The sequence below is a fragment of the Oculina patagonica genome, chromosome 13 (genome assembly GCF_052425735.1).
Source record: "Oculina patagonica isolate OP01 chromosome 13, crgOcupat, whole genome shotgun sequence".
NCBI lineage: Eukaryota > Metazoa > Cnidaria > Anthozoa > Scleractinia > Oculinidae > Oculina > Oculina patagonica.
This window is the reverse complement of record NC_135770.1, coordinates 25,572,554-25,586,923: the sequence shown is the minus strand read 5'-3', so window position 1 is coordinate 25,586,923 and position 14,370 is coordinate 25,572,554. Positions and strand designations below refer to the sequence as shown.

Below are 14,370 nucleotides of genomic sequence, written 5' to 3'. Positions count from 1 at the left end.
TGGAAGCAAGCCACAAAAGAAGGTTGACATAAACCCTTCATGATAACATGCTCATTAGGTTTTCAAGGTGGTAGGGGTGAGAGAATAATGCATCCCATTGTTTTTCTTCCTTGGATAGTCTTCCTTGAATCTTTGAATCCTTTAGCCCTGAGGGTCTTTTTTTTACAGCAGATAACGGATTATTGACTGATTATGGCCTTCATCAGTCCAATAAATGTTCCAAGCTATTTCAGTTATTTACTAATCGAGTTAGTGGCTTTCAGTTTGTAATAAAATACTGTAATCGCTAAGAATAAATCTCTTAAGTACTTAAAAGCAACGATGGATACTTGGAACAAATAAAACGTGAAGTTTATTGTTCTCTGAAGAAAATCTATCTAACTCTAGTTCCATTAATAAGCCTTATGCACGATAACGTCTTATGCTCAACATTCACCACCAAGCCTCGTTTACGCAAGTGTTCCCTTTTTTTTTCCACTTTGCCAGCTTCGAAAGCGAGGATTGGTGGTGAAACGAACTAGTCTGTCGTAAATACGACAAGGGTTATTGTCTTCTGTTAGCTACTAATTAATATAAAGATATTAGTACCTTTAATACAACAAGACGGATACAACTTATGCTGGTCACTGACTATTTTTATTTGTCAACAAAATTAACGTTCTGAAAAAATGTACCACACATATGAACCTGCTTTACGGACGCTTCGTAAAATTTTACCTTGCTTTAAGATCAAAGCATTTTCATCGAAACCAACCTGCTTATAATACGGACAACAGGCACGAATGAAACAAATTTCATACAAAGTTAGGGAAGTGGTCTTAACAATTGTGCTCGGAAAGGACCTACTGTGCCGCAAAAAGGTGGTAATTCCCTTTTCGATACTCCGCCCCCCGGTGCACCACTTTTAAAGATGGTGTCTTGCTTGAATAGCCCAACCATACAAGGTGCAAAAACTGAACACCAGGTTTCAAGCCTTCAGTATGTTATTTCTTGAGCAGTGAATGGTTCATAAGATAAGTGAATTCCTCTGTACTCCCACCCTGAGCTTTCCCCATAAAATAGTTGGTAGGTCCTCGGGAACACTTGTTATGACCGTGATGCACCTTATAGTTCTAGTCCTTTTCTCGTTCGCTTTGGACAAAAGCCTTAGTGTAAGCCATATGTTAATGTCTTACAAAGCTTCATTTCCTAGGTAGTGAAATTTTGTTTCGTAGCTAGTGCTAATTCTACGCATGACAATACATACGCTTTTTAATATACGGTGCTGGTGTAATTCACTACTTTTTCAAATATACCTTTATCTAGAAAAACAACAAAATTGAGATGATACTGGTAACAAACTGAAGCACTATACTCATACTTTTCTTAGTTGCTTCAGACGGACAAAACGGGTTATCTATACTTGAAGTGATGCCGAGAATTTCCGATCCAAAGAAGCACAAATCTTCTCGAGCCTTGTTGATACACTCTCTGGCAGTCTGGTATTCGCTGTTGAGGACAAGAACACACATACTTAGAGCTAAAATGCTGGTAGGAGTGGTTTTTTTCACTTCGGCAAAAGAAACTCATGGTTACAATACAAGATTTTCCTCTAGAATGACTTATGCTTTACCCAAAACCAGACCAAATTATGGAATCTTTAATATTAGATATCAGGGCGCTAAAATCTGTAATGCTATCGATCAGTGATGACATTAAGCTTCTGTCACTTAAACAATTTAAGAAAAAATATAAATTAAGCATTATTACAAGCTATTAACTGAACCTTTCATATTTATAACTCTAGATTTAACTCTGCTAGTTAACCTGTCCGTATACTTCATTTTCCATCTTTTTTTCCATTAATTTTTCTTTAAGCGTACTTAGTTTTGTTTTTGTGTGTTTGTGTGTTGTATAGTTTGCTATGTAAATGTTAAGTATACCTGACCTTTTTATAAATTATTGTAATAAAAACTAAGTATGGCTGCCCAATCTTGTTAGCCAATCGTGGTCATTCTGGGCAGCCATGCACTTTACTTTATTTTTATTATTATTGTATTGTTAATTTAATTGAATGTAAAGGGTGCAAATAAAGTTGTTGTTGTTGTTGTTATTGTTGTTGTTGTTGTTGTTGTTGTTGTCGCTCGTCTTTGGCTGTCAGTATGAATGTTCTCAGTGTCGATCAGTTTTGTCACTTACTTTCAGCAAAATTGGTGTTCGGCAGGGGATGCGACCGAGGTACAAACCGACTTAGCTCTGTTAATACGATAATTACAATCCAAGACACAATTCTTGGGACACTTGCCGTTTTCTGCACCTGGAACGGGGGGGGGGGGGGGGAATTAGCAAGTACCCTGACCCCTCTGCCCCGTTACAATGTTGCGTAGCTTGAAAAAAAAACAATGTCTCCCGTTCTGCTCCTGTTACAGTCCATTTGACAACATTGCTTTGGGGGGAAGGGGGCGGGGGAGGGGGTTCCATTTTAACGAAATATCACGTTACTGTTGTTAAAATGAGTGTCCCGAGGAATTACGGCGTGGATTGTAGCTTCGTAATACAGTCGAAGCTCTCGTAAGCGGACACCCTCGGGACGCGAAAAAAGTGTCCGTAACTGGAGCTGGCCGCTTACGAGAATGGTTCTCGTAAGCGGCCACTAGAGGTGTACGGGATAGATGGCCGCTTACAGGAGCTTGCCCAGCTAACAATAGCCGGACGGACGTGGATGACGACAAAACATACACTGAAATATGGTACAAGGGCCTTAACTAGCAAGAGGGAAGACGAGGCACTTGCCGCGTCTAAATTTTTACCCAAAATGACAAACAAATAATCCTCAGTTGAACAAGGTTGATTTTTCTCAAGAACCCCCTTATGAAAAATGTCTCTGACAGAAAATTAGAGCTTCTAGATTACAAACTTCTGGAGGGAATGCCCCCAGAACCCTCAGCAAGATCTTGCCTCGTCTATGGCAAAGGTTTGGTTACGGCCCTGGGTACTGTAATTACTGTAAAATCATTGTGACGAACGGCGATGTTAAGTTGATTGATAAAAGAAAGATACAGAGGTCGTTAATAGGATTTTCTTTGGGGTGTCCGCTTACGAGAGCTTTAAAGAAAAAGAAAAAAGTCCTAGTCGTAATCTCTGAAAGTGTCCGCGGCCGCTTACGGGAATGTCCGCTTACGAGAATATAAAATTACAGAGTTTGTATGGGAGTTAAAACGGGGTTTCAAACAAGGCGGCCGTTAGTAGAGCTGTCCGCTTACGAGAGTGTCTGTTAAGAGAGCTTCGACTGTATAAGTTCCTGGCCTTAGTTACATGTGGGTTTTATTATTAACCCTATTCAGACCGGGCTTTTTTTGACCTTCTCAGACCGGGGGGGGGGGGGGGAAGCACAGTCACAATGGAACTTATAGGATGTATTGTATGTCCGAACATCTTTATTTTGGTATACGTCACGTGGGATGGTGACGTCACATCACGTGACAATTACATCATGATGTCCAAACAGCCGCCATCTTGGATCCCCCATCTTGGATTTCAAATTTTTTTAAAAAATGCCAGAAAACCACCCAAAATTACTATAAAGTACTCAAAATCAATAAAAATATGCTTTAAAACCGTAAAAATGTAAAAATAATTCCATCAAAGTTAATTTTTATTAACAGAAACACGCAAAATTACAAATTTGGGAAAACATGGCTGTCAAAATGCCGTTGCCATGGCGATGTCAAGTTCCTGACACATCATGCAACCCTACTAAATTATTGCCAGATAAATTTTAGGAAAAGTCAGGAAGTTTGGCAGCGTTTGGTTGAATCTTAACAAAGTTATAAGAGTTCAAAGTCACCGCGGGCCCCAAAAGCCCCCCCCCCCCCCCCTCCCTGTCTGAATAGGGTTAATTTTCTACTCAAAGCGTCAACAAGTTACAATGGTATAAAGACCAATAAGGAACACTTGAACAATTAAGGGACATCTTAATGAAGCATCAGTGGATTGTCAGAAAATAGTTCATGGAAGAGTTCATGGGAGAGCGTGGTTGACCAATATCAATTCTCACTGTTTTAAGCAACGATCTTTAATTAAAACTAATAGAAATTTAAACAAGCAAACAAACGGGTCATACACACCTGCACATGTCATCACTTATTTTGTTTGCCGAGGTTGTGGTCTGGAAGTTGTCGCGAAATGGCTTTGCACACTTTTCTGCTTCATCAAAGAACTCAGGTCGACAGTCAGCAAGTAGTTTCACGTCTTCGTCAAGGGAGTTTGTATCCAGGCTCACGTTTTTGCAAAACATTCGTTCATTGGTTAACGTTCCCTTGAGAGCTCTTTCGGTTTCATTCAAGAGTAGAATGTTTGACGTGCAAGTGTTGTTAAGGCCTTCCTCTAAGCATTTTCTGTTTCGAGTCTTCTCGTCGCTGAAAGAAACACAATTAATTCCTTTCATTTTTTTGCAACACAGACAGGATAAGATCAGTTAATGTGTTAAATAATTATTCAGAAAAAGTACTCATATAGATATATTAGTGATCCTTTTCTCAATCGCTATAAAATTACAATTCGATGCAAATGATTTTGTTCTGAAAGTATTGCCAATGAAGGAGTCCGCATAACACTCGAACTTCTCATCCAAGGGAAACGAAAATTGGCTCGAGAAATCGAGAAAAAAATTGCAATGTTTGACTGATTGAAATAAACCCGAAGGAATCAACTTTGGTTTGAGTTATGGAGGGTTCGAGAAATAGGAACTCCACTATAATTTAAAGTGTTTTCAGTGAACTACTTTACACTTTAAAAAGAAGTGAATACAGGTGGTTCAACGTATATGCGGACATTTGTTTTTACTGACGGACATTGGTTATGCCCCCTGTGTGCTGGATGCCCTATAGTAATTCGTTTATAGTCAGAGCCGCAACCAGACCTTTGCCATAGACGACGAGGCAAGATCTTGTTAGGGGTTCCTGGGGACATGCCCTCCCAAACATGTTGAAATCTAGAAGCTCTGAAACTTTTTAAGAGACATTATTCATGAGGCTTTTCTTGCGAAAATTAATTTTGTTCAACTAGGGATTATTTTACCCAACAAAACATATTTTGTTTTTAATTTTGGATAAAATTCTAGACGCGGTAAGTGCCTCGTCTTGTCTCTTGCTAGTTACGGTCCTGATAGTGTTTACCTTGTCCGTATTATTAGGGCTCGACTGTATAAACGTCAATGAAATGCATCGCTTAACGATCACAGCGATATATTAGCAATTGCCACTTGAAAAGTGCCTTTCAATAAAGTCGATGGACAAAGCGTCTCTTCTGGTTGCAACCAGCAGCTTTCATGCACGTATTTATTAAGTATACAAATGCTAACCTTGAATAATCCCAAAATTACACTAACCTTTTTTTTTTTTTTTTAAATCAGAGACCATTTCACCTTCACGAGATGTTATGTTACCTAACCTCCTACTCCCTCCTTTCCCCCAACAGTTGCAAAAACAAGTCTCAAATATTTATCATTATATTTAACCATTTCTCGAGTCAGGATTCAATTTCGTACCTGCAGCTGTAATCGTTCTCATTGGCGAACTTCTCGGCTCCTTGATCTTCACATTCCATCGCCTTTTCGTAAATGACCGAATTGGTACATTCCAATTTCGCGTGCAAAACTGAACACTCTGTAAGTTAACACAAGGTGGATCAAACAATCAATCAATCAATCATCCAATCAATCAAACAATTAATCAATGAATCAATGATTTAATCAATCAGTAAATAAACAAGGAAACAAACAAAATAAAGAATGAATGAACGAACGAACGAATGAATAAACAACGCGACTAAGTAAATTCTCAACCTCAGTTATTGCATTTATAGCTTTCGATTGACTCGCAACGTACGGTTATTAGCGAATAACTGCACCTTTTATGGGAAATTGACGTATCAAACAATTTTGTTCGTGGTTACGAGAACAAGCAACTCTACAAACTAACACCGGCACAAAGTTTGAAACGAAGCATATAATAGAAAAAAATGCCTGTTATGAACAACAAAAACCACGAAAGAAATCAAAATTAAAAACAATATTGAAAACAATGAGATTCATCGGGTAACATCCGAAAACCGATACAACTTTTAGAAAATGTAAAAAAGCTGTATACATGCAGCTTTATAATAATAATAATAATAATAATAATAATAATAATAATAATAATAATAATAATAATAATAATAATAATAATAATCATTTGTATAGCGCCCTTTCCATACGTTCAAGGGCGCTTGACAATGTTAAAAAGTAAAATATAAATTAAATAAATTACAATTTACTTTAAGTTAAAAAAAATAAAATATGATTAATATAAAAAGGCCTCTCTAAGTCTTGATAATTTTAAAAAATAAAATATTAATTAAGTAATTTACAATTTATTTTGGATTATAAGGGATTTAGCGAGGAATACTTACGACGACGTTCGCTTTCTTCACGTCTTCAATTCAGTTAGCATAGTGAAAAACGCGCCAACGATTTTGCCGCCTTTTCAGATGCAATCGCGTTGTTTTAAGGTCAAACTGCAATGTCCAGTTCATTTTTATAACATTATTAAATATTAAGTAACGTAGTGATCTTGAAAATTTTACAATAACCGAGTTTATAGAATTATATAACACAAAAATAAATTATTATTCTATTCACGCTTGTTGAATATTTGACAACTATATATAACCAGCTCACGCCACGCGCTTGTTGGTTATTTTATAAACACATATCCAACGCGCGCTCATGGAATAATTGTTAATTAATCAAAGTATCGAATCCACCTTACTTGCTGTAATGCCATACGACGCTGGGTCGTTAGTTGGTGAACAGAAGGTATTGTACTCATCTTTAACTAAGTAGTTACAAAGTCCTTCGCACGCTGCCATGGCAACTTCAGCACAGTCCCTCTTCGCTTCAGCGTATGGCCTTAAACAGATAAAATATTTGACTTACTAGTATTATTTTGGCTCCTTACGCATTCCTAAAATAATAAAAGTAAAGTAAAAGTCGTAAGTGATCTTGGCTGAAGCGATTAAGCGCTGGGTTGATTCATAACCACAGTAAGTAAACTGTTATCTTATAGACATCTTTCATAAATGGCAGGTCTAATTGTTAGTCTTTTATGTGCATGTAAATTAGCCTTCCTAGCCTCGTCAACATGTGTAAAAATAAAAGAATTTTTATTCAAAAACGAGGCTAGGAAGGCTTATTTGCATGTGCACAAAAGAATAATTATTATGCTCGCCATTTATGAAAGAGGTCTATTTTTTTACCAAGACTTAGTACGTATTCGATCGTCCGATATAGTATCGTGCCCAGTTTCAGACAGAGTTAATATTTGAATAACTGTTTACGAAGCATTTTGGGTGTCGACTGTGTTTAGTAAACTTCTTCAACATGGAACTCCTAATGAATCGAAAATGCAGCAGAAATACCAGTTCTGTCATGGTTCAAGCAAGGAAGAAATTCATGTTAATGTGATGTAACAGAAAAAACCAGCGTTTGAAAATAAGATGAATTAAAAAACAAACAAACAGAAATCAGTATTACTCGCACAAGTTGGACGGACTATTCCTTGACTGATAGAAAGTAGAGTTGAAGTCCTTCCAGCAGTGAAACGTCTCCTCCAGACGTTCTGGTTGGCACTTGGTGACAGTCCACAATAACTGGCTGATATCACTGGTGTCAACTCGTTGATCTCCACAGTGGTACGCCTGCAGTAACAGTAGCTTGGTGATCTGGTCTGCCATGCCTTTCAGAAGAGGATCGTCCTTCACGCAATCAGTCACGTGTGTCGTAAGGCACACTTTGAGTTTGTCGTATTCTTCACTAGAGGAAACAAGTTTTAATAAGGTTAAAAAAACTTTTGATTCTCTTTTGAAGATTCCTTTCTAAGGTGGTCCTGAACCCGTCCCAGTTTTTTTTTCTATTTTTGAGGTGCTAAATATGTGAAAAACGTGTGAGAACTGCGGTAGAAAAATAAAATAAATGAAATAAAATTCAAAGTGTACGAGCAATTTAGCCTGAAAAAACAAAAACAAGAAGGCTATAACGAGATTCAAACCCATGACTTCTGCGAGACCAGTGCGTTGTTCAACTAAGCTGTTTTAAAAAGTGCTTCTATGGAAAGTTACCATGAAATAAGATTGCTTCACCAATAATTGAACATTCGTTTGACAGAGTATGGTGTAGTAGAGTAGTGTGACGTTTCGATCATGGACCCCTTGAACTGAAACACTGGATTGTGGGTAAGGAAGTCTTAACTCCGTTTTCTTTTTTTTTTTCTTTTTTTATTTATTTTTTTTATTGCAAGTACTTACAACATTTAACATACAACATTACGATGATTACAAAATATAGATGTCTAATTTTACAAAAGGAGCTACTTTACAGTACAGCTTAGACAGTGTGAAAAAATAGTTACAAAAATTACTCTATTAAAGTCAATACTATTAACATTACAACACTTAGGATAACATTACAACACTTAGGCTAACAATGCAGAAAGAAAATAATAACAAATAACATTGCCTATAATCATTAACAGAGAGAAAACGAAAGAAAATGAACGATCTAGCGAGAAACAAAAACAAAAGGAAACTAATTGCTTTGTAAAAAATTCCATTTCTTGATATAGTTATCGTATTTACCGGATTTGATAGCAATATGTTTTTCTAATAATAGTTTGTCGCGAACGAGGGATATGTACTCGTTAAACTGAACTTTATTTTTTAGGCCGGTGTTACGGTATAAAAAGTATTTTCCTAATATAATAAGATGGTTTAGGGCTAAACAACCACGAGTAGAGTCCAATATACCATATAGGACATCTAAGTTCGAAAGATGGACTCTTTTCCTACTATGAGCATTATACCAATCTTGAAACTCTACCCAGAAAGATTTTGCTTGAGTGCACTCTATAAAAAGGTGCCAGATGGTATGGAGCTCGGTAGGGCAGAAAGGACAAGTTGGGGAGTCAACTTTCTTCATCTTATGTAATAAGCTATTGGTAGGTAGGATGCGATGAATGATCTTGTACTGGAACATCATCATTTTGGTTTCTTTTGTAACGTTAAATGGTAAAAGATAAACCTTACACAGATTGTTCTTTTCTACCCCATATTCAATAAGTTTCCTTTCTGCTGTGGGGGGAGATAGCTTTTCCAAGGATACCAGTTTGTCATAGAGAGTTTTGCAACTCAACGAATCGCTTATTGAATCAAGGGGTTTTATGGGTAGTTGGTCGTTAGAGTTTAAAAGCTTTTTCCACGAGCGAGGGAAAGCAGGAATGATGCTGTAATACTGTAGAAAATTAAACTTAGTCTTGAATTTTTCGCAAAGAGAATTAAAAGATAGAAAGTGATTTTTTTCTGTGTTAAGTAAGTCTGATATGTGCGTGACTCCAGCCTGATGTGAAAAATAAATCGATTTTTTATTAACAATTAGAAACCTATTGTTCCAGATTACTTGCTCTAGTACCTCAGATTTATTTTGAGGATCAGTCACAGTGATTTTCTGCCAGAGGGCTATGATGTCTTTGTAAAATTTTGGGAGGTGTTCACTTAGGCAAAGAAGCTTACAGTCATAGTTACACTGAAATAAGAAAGTGCCACCGACGTTGGCAAGGAAAGAGGTTGGAATATATTTCCATGGAGCGTCGTGGTCTGAACATAGCCGGTTTACCCAGTTTAGTTTTAGAGCTTTGTCAAAAATAGCGAAATCTTTCATTTCTAAGCCACCTTCTTTTTTAGATTTTATCAGAGTCGACTTTTTGATTTTCGCAGGTTTGTGGCTCCATACAAAGTCGAAAATCATTCTATTCTATTTTAACTCCGTTTTCAGCTTAACGCTCTGTTGCATGAATGGGTCGAGAGTATTGCTACTTTTCCTGGATGGGGTCCAACCCGGGTTGGGGGGGGGGGGGGGAGTGGAGGTGGTTGTTGTACTCTCCGTACATTTTCGGCGCACATACTTATATAAAGAAGTAAAAGTAAAGCAGAACTTTTATAAGTGGGGTAGCCCATTCAGCTCATAGGCTGGAATCCAGAGGTGCCTTGTATCTAAAAAATACATGAAAATCTTAAAGCTACTAACTCCTACAATTAAAGGAAATTTAAAGAAAAAAATACTGAGCTAATACTAATACTGAGCTTATGTAAGGCACCACCCACCCCTGAGGGGGTAGAATTCCATTGCCGCCGAGTCCATTTTCCCTGTCCCGACCAACCCCCAACCCCTACCAGCCCCCTCCTCCTCCCCGCATTTTATGAGAATATCCTAACAGTTTCCCGGTGCTATTTATAATTCAAAATAGAGAGAGGCACCACATAAAGAGAGGCTTAGTTAAGTGTCTTACCCAAGAACACAACACAATTCAATGAATTTACCTGCACGGTCTTTGAGGATTACGTTTCAAGTTGATCATCATTGTCCGCTGGCAGCTTTGCCCTCCATATATGAAATGTTTTACGGAACAAGATCCAATTTTTACGGCACCGGCAGGACTTATTGATAATGCAACTAGTAAAAGAAAATTGGTCATAAAAATAGAATGAGTTCAACATGCAAATGCAGTTACCATCCAAAGAAAATACTAAAAAACATATTTGTTATAAAGATCAACTTGGTTTAAAACTATTTTGAGCATTGAGTTAGGTCATGAAGACTATAACTAAAAGTGAAATATTAATCTTGTTTAAAACTACTTGTAGACTTGCCATAGAGCGATTTAGGTTTAAATTTCGCTCAAGGCTGACCAAATTATTTTAACCCTATTCAGACCGGGGGGGGGGGGGGGCTTTTGAGGCCCGCGCTGACTTTGAACTTTTATAACTTTTTAAAGATTTAACCAAACGCTGCCAAACTTTCTGAGTTTTCCTAAAATTTATCTGGCAACAAATTGGTAGGGTTGGATGATGTGTCAGGAACTTGACATCACCATGGCAACAGCATTTTGACTGGCATGTTTTCCCAAATTTGTAATTTTGCGTGTTTTTGTTAATAAAAATCAACTTAAATGGCATTATTTTTACATTTTTACAGGTTTAAAGCACATTTTTATTCATTTTGAGTACTTTGCAATTATTTTGGGTGGTTTTCTGGCATTTTGGAAAAATTTTGAAATCCAAGATGGCGGATCCAAGATGGCGGCTGTTTTGACATCATGATGTAATTGTCACGTGATGTGACGTCACCATCCCACGTGACGTATACCAAAAGAAAGAGTTTCGGACGTACAATACATCCTATAAGTTTCATGGTGATTGCATAAATATTCTGGAAGTTAGATAGGGGGGGCTTCCGAAGCCCCCCCCCCCGGTCTGAGAAGGTCCAAAAAAGCCCGGTCTGAATAGGGTTAAGGTATCTGACGATTTTAAAACTGGGCGAAAATCGATTTATTTCTGTAACCATTTGTCAAAGTCGGGTATCTTCATGCACCTTTCAAATAAATTCAAATTAAAATGCAGTACATTATATCGACACATCAATGTAATGACTTAAAAACATAAACAAAGTCTCTTTTATACGGACACCAATATGATGTATCTGTATCATAGAGAGAGAGATTATACACGTTTTTGTTTCCCTTCGACTATGACGGAGAGGTTCGTAACGACATGCAATATGAAGCAAGAATCCGCATTCAAAAATGGATTCATCGATTGCCAATGACCCCAATTCTACTTTTATTCGCCAGCAAATCGAGTCTACCAGATCATTGACAAGTCAACAATGGAGAACCAAAAAGAGGGTTTTAAAGATAATAGTATATATTATCTGTTATGATAATATTGCCGACTTTTGAAATCTAATGGAAGTTTATTATTGAGCGTTACGGAGCTGTTGTTTTTTTGTCCGTTGGGAATTAAATAAGTGATAATGTGCATTTACAGTACAATCGATAAAGCACAACAACTTATTTTGACTGAACGCTCTTCTAAAATATTTTGCTTCGCTATTGTATAGATGTTGTTGCGTTCCTATGTGCCAAAACGCACGAAGAAGTAAATAGGTGAGTCACTGCATGCCTCGTTGAGCGTGGCTTTTCGCGAAACGAAAAATATAAGACGTAGAACTTAATGATAACGAATATCAGAAAATATGATACTAAATATTGCAGCAATAATTGTAAATCTAACTGCAGAAAACATCGAAATTGAAACGGAATATTCTAAAATAACGGAATTTAATATACTTCCTCCGACGGGGTAGTCACAAATAAGTCACAATGCCAGTTACGGCTTCTTTCCGTCTCTTTATGCATGTAAAGCCACACTTACTCGACAAAGCAACTGATAAGCTACCGGCTTATTCGAAGAGAAATAGTTTTCATTTTTAATATGTACCCGAGTGTAGCTAGAAGGGTTGTAAAGTCAGCTTTACGAGGCATTCTGCAGTCGTTCGCAATTTCGATTTGATTATACGGAAAATGTTTTTCATATTTGCTGCAAAACATCTCATGAATTATATAAACCCACCTGTCATTGACATCACCAGCGCAATCACTTTGAAGACTCCGTTCATATTGTAGGTTGTTAAGATAACAGGCTAAGATCGCAACTTGTTTGGATCGAAACTTCAGTGTATAAATAATAATATTGTGTCTCTGACGTTGTGGTAGATTATTTATGCGACGAGGCATGTATGCAAATTTGTTTTGACATCGATTCAATGACTCAAAACAAAGGCATAATTTTCATACGACGTGCGGGAGACCTTCTAGAAACTACATCGCTGTTGTGCCATTTGAAAGATTACCATGAAGGCAATAAAATCGTTTACCATACGTATATATCTAGATTCTATAATAGTAATGATGTTAGCCATAGTTGCTCATGATTTTTCAGTGATTTGTGGATTGCGTTGTTTCTCAATAAAAATGCAACACTTAAAGGTAAAAATATGAACTGAATGTTGGTCAAATGTCAGATTACTCGCTTGGTAGCATGGCATGGATGAATAGGTTTTTGCATTACAAACAACTTGCAATGCGTAAACGCAAAAGAATTTAACCTTGACAAGTTATGACACATAAATCGGCCATTTTCGATCGAAGCAGCTGACGTATTCGAGAGTTAACTAAGTTAACTAAGTTTCACCAGAAATCTCAACGACCTTCAAAAGTGCTCTGACAAAATAAAACAGGGTCAATGTTGAAAACGAGTCAGTTGACTACAAATCATGAATAAAAAGAAATACTCGTTGCTAAGGTGGCTATAAATAAGGCGGTTCTTTTGATTTATGTCTTGCTATCTGTGTAACTAGTCCAAACTAACAATACATAATACCACTCGCGACACATTGCGTCATTTGCAAATGGGTTATACTTAAAATAGTTGGGCTGTTTCATAAATCAACTTGGCAACACCATAATAGAATACTCTAGCAAGCGATTCACTTGAAAGCCTTCACTCAAATCGGAACAATTTAACAATTCAGCCGTCTGTCGCCTTCAAGTTTTTTTCACTTGTGTTTCTTAAATTAAAAAGCAAAGGTTGTGTGAAGCACTAGGGAAGATCACGTGTTAGGGTATTTTTTAGTTAATACACAGAGAAATACTAACACTGGCAACAGCGGTAACCTTTTTATGGCCACCCCCGTACCCGTCTCCTGACAGGGATAACGTTTCCTCTATAAAGCAAAAAAGGGTATTTAATATGAATATACGATCCTTAACTTACCAATACTGTATGTGATATTATAAAAGTTGAAACAAAATTTACATGGCAGAAAAAAAATGCTTTTCCGATATATAAGTGCAATGATCTGTCTTGCATTGTTTTAACCGATGTGTCGATCCTTTCGCCTCTTTCGCATGACTTCTTCTTCTTCTTCTTCTTCTTCTTCTTCTTCTTCTTCTTCTTCTTCTTCTTCTTCTTCTTCTTCTTTTTTTAATATTATCCCATTATATAATTGCAGGCTCAATTGTAATAAAAGCTATTCCGTCTGACGATTAATCATATTCAAAAGGTAGCTGACGTCTACAAAACCTGTATACTACTAGTACTTTGCTATGGTACAGCATTGTTTAAAACATTGAACCAGTTGACACATAACAGAGGCTTCTTGTTTCAAACAGTACCGGTAAGGCGGATGGGGAGGGAAAGGTAAGGTAAGGGGAAAAGGGGAGGGGAGGTTGAGGGGGTAAGGGAGGTCCTCTAAGCTTAGAAACACTTTGCCCAAGAATTTGTGACCCTCTCCGGCTTAAAAGCTCAAAAATATCGGCCCACCCCCATTTTTTTTGAGTCAAATAATTGTGGCCCTTACCCAAAAACAGCTTACAGGGGGGTCACTGCTTTTTTTTTTCTTTCGGGTAGCTAACACGACGCCTTATCCTTTTTAGTTTTGAAAGTTTCCTGATCTAT

At 37.2% G+C, this 14,370-nt stretch overlaps 1 protein-coding gene across 1 annotated transcript; it reads right to left on the bottom strand.

Annotated features, from left to right (window-relative positions):
* Positions 1–334: 334 nt before the first annotated feature.
* LOC144636379 (uncharacterized) lies at positions 335–12,635 on the bottom strand. Its single transcript, XM_078495575.1, has 7 exons — positions 12,484–12,635; positions 10,393–10,525; positions 7,556–7,834; positions 6,792–6,931; positions 5,528–5,645; positions 4,107–4,397; positions 335–1,488 (listed from the first exon to the last, which is right to left on the bottom strand). The coding sequence occupies exons 1-7, from the start codon at positions 12,527–12,529 to the stop codon at positions 1,302–1,304; spliced, it is 1,194 nt and encodes a 397-aa protein (XP_078351701.1). The 5' UTR covers positions 12,530–12,635; the 3' UTR covers positions 335–1,301.
* Between the last annotated feature and the right edge of the window lie 1,735 nt (positions 12,636–14,370).